Consider the following 19,931-nt stretch of genomic DNA (forward strand, 5'->3'; position numbering starts at 1 on the left):
AGTTTGAACGTGTTTCGAGTAGAATAGGTCTCAGAGCAAATTAGTATTGCTAGAAACGTCAAATATTCCGAGTGAAATAATATGATTGGATACAAAACCAGGGGTGCTTTCGTAACAATGGAGTCGTTGGAAAGGTACGTGCTGCTCAGTCTTTTCCTGTTTTCGATCGTCAATCCACTGTCGGCCTCAGTGACTCATTATTCGATACCAGAAGAAATGAAAGAAGGATCTGTCGTGGCTAATCTCGCCACCGATCTGACACTGGATCTTAAAACACTGAATCAGAGGAAGATGCGTCTTGATATCATCGCGAACAAGAAATATCTGGATGTGAACAAAGAGACTGGTGAGCTGTATGTTGTTGAAAAGATCGACAGGGAATACATTTGCAATACCAAGTCCTCTTGCTATCTAAAACTAGAGGTTATACTAGAAAGCCCGTTACGAATATTTAATATCGAAATAGAAATCCTTGACATGAACGACAACGCCCCGCAATTTCGAAGAGACGCCATACATTTGGATATATCTGAAGTTACAGCAAGAGGAGAGAGATTTTCTCTGAGTAATGCAGTCGATCCTGATGTTGGATCCAATTCAGTGAAAACATACTATCTGAGTGAAAGTGAATATTTTAATATAGAAGTTCAGACTGGAAGAGATGGATCGAAGTTTGCAGAATTAATTCTAACAAAGACATTAGACCGAGAGCAGCAGCCTGTTCATAATTTGATACTCACAGCTGTAGATGGAGGAACACCCGCTCGTTCTGGCACTGCCAGTGTTATTGTTCATGTTCTGGACACTAATGACAATCCACCTACGTTTGATAAAGACAATCTGAGTGTAAATTTAATGGAAAACTCTCCGATTGGAAGTCTTGTTGTTCATTTAAATGCAACAGACTTAGATGAAGGATCAAATTCTGATATAACATATTCATACAGTTTATATACGTCAGAAAAAACACAGGAGACATTTAATCTGAATCCTGCCACTGGTGAAATTACAGTTAAGGGAGTGCTGAACTATGAAGATTTCAGGATTTATGATATGGAAGTTATAGCTGCTGATAAAGGAGCCACCAGTTTATCAGGACAATGCACCATAAAGATTCTAGTTGAAGACATGAATGATAATCACCCAGAAATATCAATTAAATCATTTCAGAGTCCAGTGACTGAAAACATCGAGTTAGACACAGTGATAGCTGTAGTTAGTGTCAGTGATAAAGATTCAGGTGATAATGGAATAGTTGATCTTCATGTTCCAGATAATATGCCTTTCAAACTGAGGGAGTCCTCTGATAACTATTATGAATTAGTAGTGTCGGAGCCATTAGACCGTGAGAAGGTGTCAGAATATGACATCACTTTCACTGTGACAGACAGAGGCTCTCCTCCTTTATCTGACAATGAAACTATGACTTTAGAGCTGCTGGATGTTAATGACAATGTCCCACAGTTCCCCCAGTCATTTTATACTATACGTGTCATGGAGAATAACGCACCTGGGGCCTTGCTCAGCTCACTCACTGCCTTTGACCCCGACCTCCATGAAAACCAGTATCTAGTTTATTTCATAATAGAGAGGGAGATATCCAACACTTCCATGTCCATGTTGTTCTCCATCAATCCAGAGAACGGTAATCTTTACGCACTCAAAACCTTTGATTATGAGATTGAGAAGGAATTTCTGTTCCACATCGAGGCCAGAGACTCTGGATCTCCTCCTCTCAGCAGTAACGTGACCGTCCACATCATTATTGTGGACCAGAACGACAATGCTCCCGTTATTGTGTCACCGTGGCGTGCACACGGCTCTGTGGTGGAGGAAAAGATCCCCAGATCCACTGATAAAGGATCCCTGATTGCCAAGGTGATAGCCTTAGATACAGACTCTGTGCACAACTCTCGGATCACCTACCAGTTTCTACAGGTGACTGATGCCACCTTGTTTAGTCTGGATCAATATAATGGAGAGATCCGGACTATGAGGATGTTCAGTTACAGAGATCCACGCCACCAGAGACTGGTTGTTGTTGCCAAGGACAATGGAGAGCCGGCTCTCTCTGCTACAGTTACCATCAAACTGACCACAATGGAGCCTGCTGTTAAAGCCTACTCTGACATGACTGAGGAGCCTCTGGAATATGACATCTTCTCAGACATCAACCTGTATTTGGTCATCGGTCTGGGCTCGGTGTCATTTCTGCTGCTCATCACCATATTGGTCACCATCGTGATCAAGTGTCAGAAACCCAAGCCCAGCAAAGCAGCTCCTCCCTCCAGGAACAGTGTGATCAGTGAGAGGAACTCCACCATCGCAGACTCCACTCTGGTCTCCAATGATGCCTACTGGTACAGTCTGTTTCTAGCAGAGACCAGGAAAGGAAAGCTGGTGGTTAGACAGCCTCTGCCAAAGGGCTCCAGGTACATTGTGTCCAGCATACCGAGAGGGACAGGGCTGACAGACACTAGTGACTCAGCAGCTTCTACTCTGCAGGTGAGGCACTTTTTTGAGACACCCTGATTGGGTATAATATCATTCAGAAAATGTTCATTTTATAACCCAGTACTGGATTAAATAGCTTTATTCCCAAGCATTAATTTAGAAATGCTCCCCTTTTTTGAGATGCAAATTTTATTAAATGTCATCCTTATTATTCACACTCATGGTCTTTTATATGCAGCACAGTTCAGTGATGTCCTATCCTAAAATCTTTATTCGACATTTAGTTCAATGTAGTTATCTAAAGCAAACTAATGAAACATACTATTTTAGGTGAAACAAACGTTTTCCCCTTTTGCAGTTTATATAAAATATTTTGGAAATAAAAGGCGACGTTTTACAGAAAATGATATGAATATACGTATTCTATGTCGTGCAGCGAGTCATTCAAGTGAAAATAAAAAAAGTAAAATACTCCCACGAAAACGCATCTTCCACATCAGCCGTGTAAATCATTACCAATAAACTTTCTAAGCATTTCTTAGTGTTTAACTTTAATCTTGGGGCAAATTAGTAAATTATTTTTGCATTAAAAAAATATTGTGTGATGGCCATTTCATTTCAGGCAGAGGCGCTGTTTCCCAATCTAACTTACGGAACAATAGTGACATCTCGATCGCCACCCCAGTAAAATTTTAAATAAGAGGAAGAGAACGGAAAACGAGCAGCTCCTGGTGAATTTGGATTTCAAGGATTTCCAGACACTGTACTTGCATTTTCGGGGGAGATTTAACTGACGACTACCTCTTCTTTACAGCCCAGTTGTTTTAAATTGCTTAAGAAAAAAAAAGGTCGTAGTAAGAATGAAGGGTTTTGTCTGCTTTGGACACTGGAGAAGGTATGTGCTGATATTCATTCTCCTCGCTTCCAATATAAAGTACACTGCAGCTGTGACACACTACTCTGTTCCCGAGGAACTGGAAGAAGGCTCTGTTGTAGCAAATCTAGCCGGGGATTTGGGAATAGATGTGAAGACACTGGTCGAACGGAAAATGCGTCTAGAGATCATTGCAAATAGAAAATATCTGGACGTGAACAAAGAAACAGGGGAGCTGTACATTGTTGAACGAATCGACAGAGAATCTCTCTGTCCCGCTAAGACGTCATGTTATCTGAAAATGGAGGCAATAATCGAAAATCCCAAAAGAATTTTTTACATAGAATTGGAGATAATGGACATAAACGATAACGCGCCCCACTTCCGAAGAGACACTATAGATTTAGACATTTCAGAAGGGACAGAGGCTGGAGAGCGTTTTTCAGTGAGCAACGCAGTTGATCCAGATGTTGGATCGAACTCCGTAAAAGCCTACCACTTGAGTGAGAGTGATTATTTCACTATCGAAATTCAAACAGGAAGAGATGGATCAAAATTTGCTGATTTGATCCTTACAAAAAAACTAAATCGAGAAGAACGCGCTGCTCATAATTTAATTCTTACGGCCGTAGATGGCGGTATACCGCCTAGTTCAGGAACTGCTACTGTTTTTGTTCACGTTTTAGATACAAATGACAACGCCCCTAAATTTGAAGAAGACAGTTATCAGGTTAGTGTACTGGAGAATTCTCCAGTTGGAAGTATTGTTATTCATCTTAATGCGACAGATTTAGATGAAGGCTTAAATTCAGAAATAGTATATTCATATAGTCTGTATACATCGGAAAAAACACAGGAAACCTTTAATCTAAACCCTACGACGGGTGAGATTACTGTAAAGGGGGTGTTAAATTATGAAGATTTCAGGATTTATGATATGGAAGTTATAGCAACCGATAAAGGGGTTGGTGCATTATCAGGCCAATGTAAAATTAAGATTATTGTAGAAGACATGAATGATAATCATCCACAAATTTCTATCAAGTCATTTCAAACTCCAGTCACTGAAAACATTGAATTGGACACAGTGATAGCTGTAGTTAGTGTCAGTGATAAAGATTCAGGTGATAATGGAATAGTTGATCTTCATATTCCAGATAATATGCCTTTCAAACTAAGGGAGTCCTCTGATAACTATTATGAATTAGTAGTGTCGGAGCCATTAGACCGTGAGAAGGTGTCAGAATATGACATCACTTTCACTGTGACAGACAGAGGCTCTCCTCCTTTATCTGACAATGAAACTATGACTTTAGAGTTGCTGGATGTTAATGACAATGTTCCACAGTTCCCCCAGTCGTTTTATACTATACGTGTCATGGAGAATAACGCACCTGGGGCCTTGCTCAGCTCACTCACTGCCTTTGACCCCGACCTCCATGAAAACCAGTATCTAGTTTATTTCATAATAGAGAAGGAGATAGCCAACACATCCATGTCTATGCTGTTCTCCATCAATCCAGAAAATGGTAATCTTTATGCACTCAAAACCTTTGATTATGAGATTGAGAAGGAGTTTCTGTTCCACATCGAGGCCAGAGACTCTGGATCTCCTCCTCTCAGCAGTAACGTGACCGTCCACATCATTATTGTGGACCAGAACGACAATGCTCCAGTTATTGTGTCACCGTGGCGTGCACACGGCTCTGTGGTGGAGGAAAAGATCCCCAGATCCACTGATAAAGGATCCCTGATTGCCAAGGTGATAGCCTTAGATACAGACTCTGTGCACAACTCTCGGATCACCTACCAGTTTCTACAGGTGACTGATGCCACCTTGTTCAGTCTGGATCAATACAACGGAGAGATCCGGACTATGAGGATGTTCAGTTACAGAGATCCACGCCACCAGAGGCTTGTTGTTGTAGCCAAGGACAATGGAGAGCCTGCTCTCTCTGCTACAGTCACCATCAAGCTGACCACAATAGAGACTGCTGTGAAAGCCTACTCTGACATGACTGAGGAGCCTCTGGAATATGACATCTTCTCAGACATCAACCTGTATTTGGTCATCGGTCTGGGCTCGGTGTCATTTCTGCTGCTCATCACCATATTGGTCACCATCGTGATCAAGTGTCAGAAACCCAAGCCCAGCAAAGCAGCTCCTCCCTCCAGGAACAGTGTGATCAGTGAGAGGAACTCCACCATCGCTGACTCCACTCTGGTCTCCAACGATGCCTACTGGTACAGTCTGTTTCTAGCAGAGACCAGGAAAGGAAAGCTGGTGGTTAGACAGCCTCTGCCAAAGGGCTCCAGGTACATTGTGTCCAGCATACCAAGAGGGACAGGGCTGACAGACACAAGTGACTCAGCAGCTTCTACTCTACAGGTATGGAGAAGCAACGAGTGAAATTTTTACACTTACCAGTTCTATGGTTTTACTGCTGTTTCTCTGCTTAATCAACACCGTTAACACTGTGTATCCATTATTTTTTAAAACCACTCAACCAAATACCAATAAGAAAACAAATTATGTCTTTGTTAATCAAATTAATTATCTTGCTGTGCTTTTGTTGGCATGTAGTAACTGCAGTTGAATGCTACAAACGATCTATATTTTAGGTAAATTAGGAGGACAGCTGTAGGAGCAACGACACTAATAACTATAACAACTCCATTTGTAAGGCATATCAGCGTTATACTTTCGAACTCGGTTAATTCAAGTGAGAGATAACACAACGCGTCGCTCTTTACCACAAAAAAAAAAAAAAAAATCAGGTCCACGTGACGTCACCATCCAGATAACTGAGGAAAGTAACAGAACCTCCATTTTTACATGGTTCTTTCTTCTAGCAGCCCGAGGTCATAGTATATAACCTCTTTGTTGATATTCATAGAGGTGTGCTTTCTTGGAACCGAGACATCGATTTTGCGCATCCAGAGGCGTTTTATTTGTGAACGAGACGAACTAATAATCATGGATTTTAAATTATGTCATCGCTCTGGGGTGAGGTACGTGTCGATGCTCATTTTTTTCTGTGTGGCCGTCTCCGTTATATCTGCTGTTACACACTACTCAATCCCCGAAGAGATGGAACAAGGTTCCGTGGTCGCTAATCTAGCATTGGATTTGGGTCTGGACGCAAAATCACTGGGTAGACGCAACATGAGACTGGATGTCATCGCCAATAAGCGATATCTTGAAATCAATAAAGACACAGGAGAGTTATTTGTTTCTGAAAAGATTGACCGCGAATACATATGTAACAGCAAGAATCCATCGTGTTTTCTTAAAATGGATGTGACGATCGAAAATCCAATTCGTCTGTTCAACATTGAGGTTGAAATAATGGACATCAATGACAATGCGCCTTTTTTTCGTAGAGACACGATGCATTTAGATATATCCGAATCGACCTCTCCAGGGGAGCGCTTTTCCCTACCTAATGCTGTGGATCCCGATTTTGGTTCAAATTCAGTAAAAAATTACCATCTTAGTAAAAATCAACACTTTGCGCTTGAAATTCAGACCGGGAGAGATGGTTCAAAGTTTGCAGACCTGATTGTGAAAACATCTTTAGACAGGGAGAAGCAGGCTGTTCATAATCTAATACTCACTGCTGTGGACGGTGGAGTCCCCACCCGCACAGGTACAGCCAGCATCATTGTTCGCGTGCTTGATGTCAACGACAACGCCCCTTCTTTTGAAAAAGAAAAATATGTCGTAGATGTGATGGAAAACTCTCCAGTTGGCAGTCTAGTAATTAAACTGAATGCCACTGATTTAGATGAAGGATCCAATTCTGAGATTGTTTATTCATACAGTTTGTATACATCAGAAAGGACCCAAAAGATGTTTAACCTCAATCCAGAAAATGGTGAGATCAGAGTCAAAGAGATGATAAATTATGAAGATTTAAAACTTTATGAAATGGAAATTATAGCCAGTGATAAGGGACCTAACTCAGTATCTGGACAGTGTAAACTTACAATACAGGTGACAGATATGAATGATAATCACCCAGAAATATCAATTAAATCATTTCAGAGCCCAATAAAAGAAGACACACCCACAGACACAGTGATAGCTGTAGTTAGTGTCAGTGATAAAGATTCAGGTGATAATGGAATAGTTGATCTTCGTGTTCCAGATAATATGCCTTTCAAACTGAGGGAGTCCTCTGATAACTATTATGAATTAGTAGTGTCGGAGCCATTAGACCGTGAGAAGGTGCCAGAATATGACATCACTTTCACTGTGACAGACAGAGGCTCTCCTCCTTTATCTGACAATGAAACTATGACTCTAGAGCTGCTGGATGTTAATGACAATGTTCCACAGTTCCCCCAGTCATTTTATACTATACGTGTCATGGAGAATAACGCACCCGGGGCCTTGCTCAGCTCACTCACTGCCTTTGACCCCGACCTCCATGAAAACCAGTATCTAGTTTATTTCATAATAGAGAAGGAGATATCCAACACTTCCATGTCCATGTTGTTCTCCATCAATCCAGAGAACGGTAATCTTTACGCACTCAAAACCTTTGATTATGAGATTGAGAAGGAGTTTCTGTTCCACATCGAGGCCAGAGACTCTGGATCTCCTCCTCTCAGCAGTAACGTGACCGTCCACATCATTATTGTGGACCAGAACGACAATGCTCCAGTTATTGTGTCTCCGTGGCGTGCACACGGCTCTGTGGTGGAGGAAAAGATCCCCAGATCCACTGATAAAGGATCCCTGATTGCCAAGGTGATAGCGTTAGATACAGACTCTGTGCACAACTCTCGGATCACCTACCAGTTTCTACAGGTGACTGACGCCACCTTGTTCAGCCTGGACCAATACAATGGAGAGATCCGGACTATGAGGATGTTCAGTTACAGAGATCCACGCCACCAGAGACTTGTTGTTGTTGCCAAGGACAATGGAGAGCCTGCTCTTTCTGCTACAGTCACCATCAGCCTGACCACAATGGAAACTGCTGTTAAAGCCTACTCTGACATGACTGAGGAGCCTCTGGAATATGACATCTTCTCAGACATCAACCTGTATTTGGTCATCGGTCTGGGCTCGGTGTCATTTCTGCTGCTCATCACTATATTGGTCACCATCGTGATCAAGTGTCAGAAACCCAAGCCCAGCAAAGCAGCTCCTCCCTCCAGGAACAGTGTGATCAGTGAGAGGAACTCCACCATCGCTGACTCCACTCTGGTCTCCAATGATGCCTACTGGTACAGTCTGTTTCTAGCAGAGACCAGGAAAGGAAAGCTGGTGGTTAGACAACCTCTGCCAAAGGGCTCCAGGTACATTGTGTCCAGCATACCGAGAGGGACAGGGCTGACAGACACTAGTGACTCAGCAGCTTCTACTCTGCAGGTATGATAAAAAAAGTCACTTAAAGACACCTTCAGCACATATATATATAAATCTTTTGTTGCACTTTTATGAAATATAGGCATAAAGGAACATGTTGAACAGAAAATTTCAGAATTTTTTTTCTTTTCTTAAAACTCTGACATGTTAAAACCCCAGTTATGTCTCCTTTTTAGCACCCAAAGGTGCATCTATTGTGTATAGAAAAACTTCCAAAACTTACAGCTTCAAATTTTAGAAATTTGCACTGTGACATACTGTCTTCATTCTGATTCTGGTCAAAGCTGTCATTTAGATATACGTTGAGCATTATCAAATTAATTTTTATTAAGTGTTGATATTTGTAACCTTCACATTTTTTGGATAATACTTAAATATGGATGGATTATAATAATTTCTTGAAATTTAACTAAATGAATTCCAGAGGCCCATCACTTACACCAGAAAGTCATATTAAATTGTTTGGATTGTATTTTTCAGAAGTCGCTGATTGAAAGCCTAATGCAGAGTCATTTGTTGTGTCTTTATGTTTTACATGATGCAATTTAGCCTATGTTTAAATAAAATTATATATCATTATAAGAAACACGAAGAATAAAAACTACAGTGAGAAAACAGAATAAACAGGAAGTATATTCGGAGTATGAAATTCAAATCTTAAAGCAGGCAAAAACATAATTAAAGTATTTCATAACATTATTGTTTTTTGTTTTTAATAAAAATAAAGTTCTAGTTTGTTACGACTCGGAAAAATTCTCTAAATACTGTTGATGGCGCTGCTCTTCAGTAAAACCTAATCACATGTGACGTCATAATTCTCACGATACTTCATTGTAGGCGTTGTAGACGGCATATTTACACCAGGCTCGGAAGACAGCGGCATAAAGATATTTTCTCCAGAAATTACCGTATTGCCTTTCGTCAGAGATTTGAGGATTGCTTCACCTTGTCTGAACATAGAAGAAATTAAAAGATTTTAAATACGCATTCTTTTCCTCAATGGCTCACCGTAATCTCAAGTGTTCCCGAAGATGGTATGTCTCAGTATTTCTTTTTCTTTTTCCCATCATGAATCCGGTATCGACAGTCACCCATTATTCGGTTCCCGAAGAAATGGACGAAGGTTCTCTTGTTGCGAATTTAGCAACAGATTTGGGATTAGATACAAGAAGTCTGAGTAATAGAAAAATCCGCGTTGACGTTGTAGGCAATAAAAAATATCTTGACATCAAAAAAGACACAGGAGAGCTCTTTATTCTGGAGAGGATAGACAGAGAGTTTTTATGTCCTCTAAAGACCGCCACGTCTTGCTTTCTTAAATTAGACGCTTCCGTTGAGAATCCAGTGCGAATGTTTAACATTGAAGTGGAAATCGTGGACATTAATGACAACGCTCCACATTTTCGGAGGGGGACGATGCATTTGGACATTTCTGAATCGAGTCCGGTGGGGGAGAGATTCTCACTGAACAATGCTGCAGACCCAGATGTTGGAACAAATTCTGTGAAAAATTACCATCTGAGCTCAAGTGAACATTTCTCAGTTGAAATTCAGACCGGGAGAGACGGGACAAAGTTTGCAGACTTGATTTTAAAAAAACCTTTAGACAGGGAGAAGCAGGCTGTTCATAATCTAATACTTACTGCTGTGGACGGTGGAGTTCCAGCCCGCACAGGTACAGCCAGCATCATTGTTCGCGTGCTTGATGTCAACGACAACGCCCCTTCTTTTGAAAAAGCAAAATATGTCGTAGATGTGATGGAAAACTCTCCAATTGGCAGTCTAGTAATTAAAGTTAATGCCACTGATTTAGATGAAGGATCCAATTCTGAGATTGTTTATTCATACAGTTTGTATACATCAGAAAGGACCCAAAAGATGTTTAACCTCAATCCAGAAAATGGTGAGATCAGAGTCAAAGAGATGATAAATTATGAAGATTTAAAACTTTATGAAATGGAAATTATAGCCAGTGATAAGGGACCTAACTCAGTATCTGGACAGTGTAAACTTACAATACAGGTGACGGATATGAATGATAATCACCCAGAAATATCAATTAAATCATTTCAAAGCCCAATAAAAGAAGACACACCCACAGACACAGTGATAGCTGTAGTTAGTGTCAGTGATAAAGATTCAGGTGATAATGGAATAGTTGATCTTCGTGTTCCAGATAATATGCCTTTCAAACTGAGGGAGTCCTCTGATAACTATTTTGAATTAGTAGTGTCAGAGCCATTAGACCGTGAGAAGGTGCCGGAATATGACATCACTTTCACTGTGACAGACAGAGGCTCTCCTCCTTTATCTGACAATGAAACTATGACTTTAGAGCTGCTGGATGTTAATGATAATGTCCCACAGTTTCCCCAGTCATTTTATACTATACGTGTCATGGAGAATAACGCACCTGGGGCCTTGCTCAGCTCACTCACTGCCTTTGACCCCGACCTCCATGAAAACCAGTATCTAGTTTATTTCATAATAGAGAAGGAGATAGCCAACACATCCATGTCTATGCTGTTCTCCATCAATCCAGAGAACGGTAATCTTTATGCACTCAAAACCTTTGATTATGAGATTGAGAAGGAATTTCTGTTCCACATCGAGGCCAGAGACTCTGGATCTCCTCCTCTCAGCAGTAACGTGACCGTCCACATCATTATTGTGGACCAGAACGACAATGCTCCAGTTATTGTGTCTCCGTGGCGTGCACACGGCTCTGTGGTGGAGGAAAAGATCCCCAGATCCACTGATAAAGGATCCCTGATTGCCAAGGTGATAGCGTTAGATACAGACTCTGTGCACAACTCTCGGATCACCTACCAGTTTCTACAGGTGACTGACGCCACCTTGTTTAGTCTGGATCAATACAATGGAGAGATCCGGACTATGAGGATGTTCAGTTACAGAGATCCACGCCACCAGAGACTTGTTGTTGTTGCCAAGGACAATGGAGAGCCTGCTCTCTCTGCTACAGTCACCATCAAGCTGACCACAATGGAGACTGCTGTTAAAGCCTACTCTGACATGACTGAGGAGCCTCTGGAATATGACATCTTCTCAGACATCAACCTGTATTTGGTCATCGGTCTGGGCTCGGTGTCATTTCTGCTGCTCATCACCATATTGGTCACCATCGTGATCAAGTGTCAGAAACCCAAGCCCAGCAAAGCAGCTCCTCCCTCCAGGAACAGTGTGATCAGTGAGAGGAACTCCACCATCGCAGACTCCACTCTGGTCTCCAATGATGCCTACTGGTACAGTCTGTTTCTAGCAGAGACCAGGAAAGGAAAGCTGGTGGTTAGACAGCCTCTGCCAAAGGGCTCCAGGTACATTGTGTCCAGCATACCAAGAGGGACAGGACTGACAGACACTAGTGACTCAGCAGCTTCTACTCTGCAGGTATGGGAAATGTTTACATTCAGCATTTATTTATACTTTTGTACTCTGTCAATGTCCACCCCTCCACTTACAAGTGATCAGTGTTGGACTGAATCATTAATTCAGCTTTGGAATTTGAATCCATCCCAGTCCAGTCAGTTTACTTACATCTACTGACCTCTATTTGTTTTTTAATTGCTATATTTGGTATTTGGGTTAATAAGCAAATCAGAGTTTCTCTCCATCATCATTAGTGTGGTCAAAGGAATAACTTTGTTAATCTGACTAGATATCTACTAAAGGATTATTTGTTGGGAAGAATGAAAAATAACTTACTGTTCAACTGCACATTTTGTGCGTACAGTTCTTTTTTTTAAAGAATTACACCCAAAACATGTAACAAAGGAAGATGAGAGAGTAACAGTATACAAAAGTTGTCTAAAAAGAAAAAAATAGACATGTTTTGAGGAAATTAAATGTGTCATAAATATGATATTTACATTTTGTTTAAATATTTGAAATATTCTGACTATATAGCAACACACCTAATGGTGAAACCTGTCCACTATGATTTTTGGGAGGAAACTTCTACACAGTATAAATGCAGAACCACAGAGACTTACAAATGAGCCTATGTGAGAACTGAGTTTTTAAGTAGCCTGTGCCAATAGAGGCAAGGTCCAAAACTCAGTAGAAACACTGCAAATAGAGTGTATAAAACCACAGACAGTAACATGACCCCCCCCCCCCCCCCCCCGAAAAAAAAGAAAAGATAAGAAAATATTACATAGTCAGCTCAAGCGTTCAAATAAATATGTTAATAATCGAGCATGCACAAACATTTAAGAACGAAAACCTTTATATATACACGCACTGAAACTGTACATAAACAGACATGCTTGGTGTGTTTGTTTAGTTTTGTTGACTGGTCTGATCACTAACTGGCACTTACTTTTCTGTATTTGGCTGAAATTCTTCTTCTTCTTCTTATTATTATTATTATCTTAACTCTTTCCATTGTCTCTTTGAGATCACACTATATCGAGTAGCTTGCCTAACTTTTATGTGTAAAGTAGCAGGCAGGCATTGTGTACCTTGCCAATAGCGAGAGCAAACAGTCTTTAGGTGAGTGTGACAAAGACCCGGGTGATGCATACAGTTTATTAAATCGCAATAAAGCTTTATGGCACAAAACATGTAATATAATTTTAGCGCCGTTTAAAAAATAGATGTGTCTTGCAATTAAACCGGCCTTTATATCATTCCTTAGGCAATGAAAACAGACAGAAAGGACGGGAAAATCGGTAGCACATCATAACAGAGTAACTGCCATTCGCAATGCGCAGTGATACATTTGATGTCATTACTTGTCCAGTACTGTTTCATGCATCAGCACAGGAAACCTCGCACTCCGACAGGCAAACGGGATACTGTGTTACAAACTCGCTGTTTTCCTCATGATAATTGCGTAATAAAGAAAAAAAGTGCATGAAGAAATGGAAAGATGCCGAAAACTGGGAAGTACTTCGTGTGCATTCACTAATTCACGTCCCAGTTCGCATCAGCAACTTCTTAAACGGGAATTGAGACGCCCTGATTCTGTTGTTATTTAATGAAAACAACTGTATTTTATTTTTATGTTGTTTTTTTTTTTATTGAAAAAGTTGCGCAATTGTTTCCGTCGCTGTTTTGCAGAAAAACACACCCATTAGTGAGGTCATCGATTTCACGTAAATTTATTGGAGGAAGGAGAATAGGTGGTCCCATTTAAAATGTACGTCATTCGTGAGGAAGAAACATTTTCTCTGATGATGTCCGTTTCGTGTGTTTAGTCAACAAGAGGACGATTTACCTGCGTTTCCGCACATTTCAAGGTGTTTCAGAGTTACGGAAGCTTCACGATGATGCACCATCTCAAACAGTCATGCGGGACAGGGTACGTTTCCCTGATTTTCTTTCTTTCTGCTATCGTGAATACTGCGTCTTCAATCACCCATTATTCTATTCCTGAAGAAATGGAGGAAGGTTCTGTTGTTGCAAATTTAGCAACCGACCTGAGGTTAGATGTGAAGACGCTGAATGAAAGAAAAATGCGCGTGGATGTAGTAGCTAACAAAAAATACCTCGACATTAACAAGGTAACGGGGGAGCTGTTCATTTTAGAAAGGATTGACCGTGAGTTTTTATGTCCATTGAAGACAACATCATACTGCGTTCTTAAATTAGACGCTACTATCGAGAATCCTGTGCGGATGTTTAATATTGAGGTGGAAATAACGGACATTAATGACAACGCTCCACATTTTCGGAGAGGGACGATGCATTTGGACATTTCTGAATCGAGTCCGGTGGGGGAGAGATTCTCACTGAACAATGCTGCAGACCCAGATGTTGGAACAAATTCTGTGAAAAATTACCATCTGAGCTCAAGTGAACATTTCTCAGTTGAAATTCAGACCGGGAGAGACGGGACAAAGTTTGCAGACTTGATTTTAAAAAAACCTTTAGACAGGGAGAGGCAGGCTGTTCATAATCTAATACTTACTGCTGTGGACGGTGGAGTCCCCACCCGCACAGGTACAGCCAGCATCATTGTTCGCGTGCTTGATGTCAACGACAACGCCCCTTCTTTTGAAAAAGCAAAATATGTCGTAGATGTGATGGAAAACTCTCCAATTGGCAGTCTAGTAATTAAAGTTAATGCCACTGATTTAGATGAAGGATCCAATTCTGAGATTGTTTATTCATACAGTTTGTATACATCAGAAAGGACCCAAAAGATGTTTAACCTCAATCCAGAAAATGGTGAGATCAGAGTCAAAGAGATGATAAATTATGAAGATTTAAAACTTTATGAAATGGAAATTATAGCCAGTGATAAGGGACCTAACTCAGTATCTGGACAGTGTAAACTTACAATACAGGTGACAGATATGAATGATAATCACCCAGAAATATCAATTAAATCATTTCAAAGCCCAATAAAAGAAGACACACCCACAGACACAGTGATAGCTGTAGTTAGTGTCAGTGATAAAGATTCAGGTGATAATGGAATAGTTGATCTTCGTGTTCCAGATAATATGCCTTTCAAACTGAGGGAGTCCTCTGATAACTATTATGAATTAGTAGTGTCAGAGCCATTAGACCGTGAGAAGGTGCCAGAATATGACATCACTTTCACTGTGACAGACAGAGGCTCTCCTCCTTTATCTGACAATGAAACTATGACTTTAGAGCTGCTGGATGTTAATGACAATGTTCCACAGTTCCCCCAGTCATTTTATACTATACGTGTCATGGAGAATAACGCACCTGGGGCCTTGCTCAGTTCACTCACTGCCTTTGACCCCGACCTCCATGAAAACCAGTATCTAGTTTATTTCATAATAGAGAGGGAGATAGCCAACACATCCATGTCCATGTTGTTCTCCATCAATCCAGAGAACGGTAATCTTTACGCACTCAAAACCTTTGATTATGAGATTGAGAAGGAGTTTCTCTTCCACATCGAGGCCAGAGACTCTGGCTCTCCTCCTCTCAGCAGTAACGTGACCGTCCACATCATTATTGTGGACCAGAACGACAATGCTCCAGTTATTGTGTCTCCGTGGCGTGCACACGGCTCTGTGGTGGAGGAAAAGATCCCCAGATCCACTGATAAAGGATCCCTGATTGCAAAGGTGATAGCGTTAGATACAGACTCTGTGCACAACTCTCGGATCACCTACCAGTTTCTACAGGTGACTGACGCCACCTTGTTTAGTCTGGACCAATACAACGGAGAGATCCGGACTATGAGGATGTTCAGTTACAGAGATCCACGCCACCAGAGACTTGTTGTTGTAGCCAAGGACAACGGAGAGCCTGCTCTCTCTGCTACAGTCACCATCAAGCTGACCACAATGGAGACTGCTGTTAAAGCCTACTCTGACATGACTGAGGAGCCTCTGGAATATGACATCTTCTCAGACATCAACCTGTATTTAGTCATCGGTCTGGGCTCGGTGTCATTTCTGCTGCTCATAACCATATTGGTCACCATCGTGATCAAGTGTCAGAAACCCAAGCCCAGCAAAGCAGCTCCTCCCTCCAGGAACAGTGTGATCAGTGAGAGGAACTCCACCATCGCAGACTCCACTCTGGTCTCCAATGATGCCTACTGGTACAGTCTGTTTCTAGCAGAGACCAGGAAAGGAAAGCTGGTGGTTAGACAGCCTCTGCCAAAGGGCTCCAGGTACATTGTGTCCAGCATACCGAGAGGGACAGGGCTGACAGACACTAGTGACTCAGCAGCTTCTACTCTGCAGGTATAGGTCCTCAATGTTTTTTGCATTTTTTAACAAACTCTTTTTAAAAAAGGATACCTACTACTTATTACAATTTCTTGTTTAACAAACTCCAAAGTGGAAAAAAAAATGTAAACCTTTAATTGCTGGTACATACTTGCAATATCTGCAATGGAAATGTTTTTCTCTTTGCATGAGAGACATTACAACCTTTAGAAAATGACTACAGATTAAAAAATGCCAACAATAATGTTTCACATGTGTAAAACCCAAATATGTTTTTGCTCTGGTGTCAATGTGTTTAGTTTTATGTTAACTGGCACATGAGCAAAGGTACACGAGTCAAATAAGATTTATTTTAAAACAAACAGGAGAAATGCATTTTGAGATCAGATAGGAGTGTGACTTTCTTTGCAGGTTTTCAAAGAGTTATATTGTCCTTACTATTTTGTTTTGTTTGTTTGTTTTTTGCTGTTGATGACATGACCTTTCAATATGAAGAAGATACAGAATATGAGATTGCTGGTCATCAGAACAACTTCAAACTTAAGTCTGCACTATGTTTGCAGGAAACTATGACATTAGGGTAGGCAGTTCATCTCCAGTAGTTGAGATGAACAGGTTTTGAGAGAAGAAACAGAAATCTCTTAATTTATTGGTTAGAATAAACAACTTAAATATGATACAATTTTGCTATTATTCTATGTCATATCTGTCTGTCTTTCTTTCTTGGTAAGTATGGTACTCTAAATGTAAAACTGTGTTGTGACCTACTTCTGTAGCACACATTGTAACAGTATTCCCTTCTAAGGTTCACACTAACCACGCTTATTCTGTGCTATTTATAAGTCATAACATTCAGTTTATAGTGCCAACTCTGTGATCACTGGATTCATACACACATACACAAAGAATCCTTCTGTGCTTGTATTGACCTGACCACTGAATTGCTTTTTTTTTTCTCCCCACTCTAAAGTACCCTAAATGAAGGAAGTCCGCTCTGCAGCTGGAGGTATGCAGAAGTCTCACTCCCCCACCCTGGATAACTTTTCTATTAATTATTACAGAACTATTGTTTCAATTGTTTTTCTGTTTGTTTTGTTCTCGGTGGATGTTAGTATTATTCAGTGTCTTGTATTTCATTTTCTTTGAGGAGGAGATGTGTTTTTTTTTTTTTTTTTTTTAGATCACTTGACTTACTTAACATTACGTGCATTTTGCCACTTTTGTGTCAGCTTTAATGCTTACAGTCTCATCCATTAGGCCTAATGAAAGCTTCTTATACAGTCTAACCAGCACAGTGATTAACAGCATGCTAATATATTTGAGTACTATGTTTTCTCCCTTAATACTTTTATATTATTTTGGTGCATAAAACATTACTATCATGACCTTTATTGACCTCAGACAATAAAAAAGATTAAACAAAAATAATCGTAATGGCTTACAGTCTTGCTTACATTTCAGCGAATACAGTCATCCAAATTAAGTAGTATTAAATTAGTATTCCTGTCATAGTCATTGCTTTTGGTGAACAAAGTGACAATCATGTTGAGAAACTAAACAAAACAAAAGAAACCGAAGCAAAGCAAAACAAAACAAACAAACAAAAAAACCCTTCACTTCAGTCAACACTGTTGTCATTTGCTGGCTTAGGTTCTGGCCTTTGCTGTTACAGGTTTTCTCAGTTGCTTTGGTAGATTTCTCAAAACATTTTCAACACTCTCTGCATTGAAGATTAATTACCAAGAGCAGCACATGCATGCAGCAAACAAACAAACAAAAAACAAACAAACCCTACTGTGGAGAGGCTGTAACTCACTCAAAACTGAAAATTAACTTCACGAGCTAGCAAAAATACCTCTGATATCAACATGAAAAGTGTGAACCAGGGATATTTTGACCGAAGACAGTGATTGTTATTTCAAATTTCCTCACCTATAGTCTTTTCCTCCAATTCTTTTCACTTTGTATCAAAGTGAAAATTCTGTGTTTGTAATGAACCACTTACATTTCCATGTAGTGTGAGGGTTTTTCCTATGCTTCTCTATGTTTTTCCTGCAATTGTCACAATATAAACTATACTAAATGGGGGGGAAAAAAACAAAAAAACCTCTGGCCCCAGGTTTTCATACTTCACATATTTTTCTGACAGCTCAGCTCTGTTTTTTTTTTTTTTTTAATTTTAAGTTTAAGGTTTCATACTTGTAACATATACTATAATAGAGTTTAAGATTAAAAACTATTTCATGGAGAAAAAGAATAATTTATATTGATGACAAAGACAAATACAACCCATGAGCATTCAAATTGTCTAGACCTGCTGAAAGATTTACAAATTTAAAGAATAATGAAAAATTTTCCTTATGCTGTGGATGAGCAACACAGTGCTGTGAATGATTCTGTATATTGTTTTGACAGCATTAACTCTAATTCAGGAACTGAGCCTAAGCAACTGAGAAAAACTGAAATATATGCCAAGAAAAAAATGCCCTTAATTGAATCACTATGTTCTCAAAAGAATGGTGTGTGTGTGTGTGTGTGCATGTCTGTTCATCCCCTAATGATCCATCACTTATATATTAGGACTATTTCCTGTTTTTGAATGTTTGTAAGTGAAATTGGGCTGTGCTGTTAAACCGGTGATTCTACTAAATGTTTCTGACTTCACAGAATGACACGTTTGAACATGAATGACACAATGTCTGTTGTAGACTGAATTGTGACCTAAATCTTTGTGCAGGAGACGCGCAAAGAGAAACCGGTCACCCAGTTACCTAGCAACCACTCTCCTTCACATAATTTTGCAGCATGGTGTTCATAGATCTGCCTCCTCCCCACTACATGTTCAAGGATCCGCCCAATCCCTCAACCCAGTCTGTCCTCTGCTTGAAGCCCCGTATAAGCGACAGACGTCGGCTGCATGAGATGTGTCAGTTTGCCCAGTCCCAAGTGCTCTTGTTCTTTTTTTGAAATTTGTCTAATTTTCATCTCGTTGGCAGGCATCCACAACCAGCAGCAGCAGTTCCACATAAGACCCCCATCCACCTGCAGCGTACAGGATTAACACTGACAAGAATGGCTTCACAGAGGAAAGAAGAAACCTCTAACCATACACCCCCCTCCAGGTCTGTCCTGCTGAGTCTGTAAAAACATGGCCCAGAGCTTTATCTTTGAACCCATGAAAAGCCAGTCAACAATGCATCCCTGTCCATTCAGTATGCATGATAAGACAGCATGGTTTCAACCACACTTCAACTGTCATATGTTTAAAAGAAAATTTCAAGAGGAGATGCAATGAAATGGACTATCTGAAAAACTGTGCCAGTGGATATTAAAAGAAGCCACATCAAAGAGTAAAAAGGTGGACATTGAAATGTTGAAATGCCTTGAAAATACACACACTCTCTCTCTCTCTCGCTCTCTTCAAAAAATGAAACACATAAGATATCATGTTTTTAACTGCTCTGCTTTGTCTTGGTCTACTACAGCTTTGTTGTATGATAAATAGGGTAACTAAGGTGAAATAGCACAATTAACTAAACAT

General features: G+C 40.3%; 3 protein-coding genes across 7 annotated transcripts; all 3 read left to right on the forward strand.

Moving 5' to 3' along the window:
* The first annotated feature begins 31 nt into the window (after window positions 1-31).
* On the forward strand, window positions 32-2,562 carry LOC120723648 (protocadherin alpha-C2-like). The gene has a single exon (XM_040015240.1). The coding sequence runs from the start codon at window positions 82-84 to the stop codon at window positions 2,530-2,532; it is 2,451 nt and encodes an 816-aa protein (XP_039871174.1). The 5' UTR covers window positions 32-81; the 3' UTR covers window positions 2,533-2,562.
* Window positions 2,563-3,281: 719 nt separating this feature from the next.
* On the forward strand, window positions 3,282-9,316 carry LOC120723651 (protocadherin alpha-C2-like). Its single transcript, XM_040015247.1, has 2 exons — window positions 3,282-5,717; window positions 8,712-9,316. Exons 1-2 carry the CDS (start codon window positions 3,315-3,317, stop codon window positions 8,715-8,717), a joined length of 2,409 nt encoding a protein of 802 aa, XP_039871181.1. The 5' UTR covers window positions 3,282-3,314; the 3' UTR covers window positions 8,718-9,316.
* A 112-nt stretch (window positions 9,317-9,428) lies between these two features.
* LOC120723649 (protocadherin alpha-C2-like) lies at window positions 9,429-19,654 on the forward strand. 5 transcript variants are annotated; one of them, XR_005693803.1, is made up of 3 exons: window positions 9,429-12,116; window positions 16,406-17,396; window positions 19,387-19,654. XR_005693803.1 is itself a non-coding variant. In XM_040015245.1 (3 exons), exons 1-2 carry the CDS (start codon window positions 9,708-9,710, stop codon window positions 17,370-17,372), a joined length of 2,421 nt encoding a protein of 806 aa, XP_039871179.1. In that variant the 5' UTR covers window positions 9,429-9,707; the 3' UTR covers window positions 17,373-17,396; window positions 19,387-19,654. The 5 variants fall into 5 exon arrangements, 4 of the variants coding, with proteins under 4 accessions (XP_039871179.1, XP_039871176.1, XP_039871177.1 ...); XM_040015245.1 differs by having other exon boundaries at window positions 17,361-17,396; XM_040015243.1 differs by lacking the exon at window positions 9,429-12,116 and adding an exon at window positions 12,276-16,405 and having other exon boundaries at window positions 17,361-17,396.
* Window positions 19,655-19,931: the final 277 nt, after the last annotated feature.

Source organism: Simochromis diagramma, unplaced genomic scaffold, assembly GCF_900408965.1.
Source record: "Simochromis diagramma unplaced genomic scaffold, fSimDia1.1 OVJJ01000685.1, whole genome shotgun sequence".
Taxonomy (NCBI): Eukaryota; Metazoa; Chordata; class Actinopteri; order Cichliformes; family Cichlidae; genus Simochromis; species Simochromis diagramma.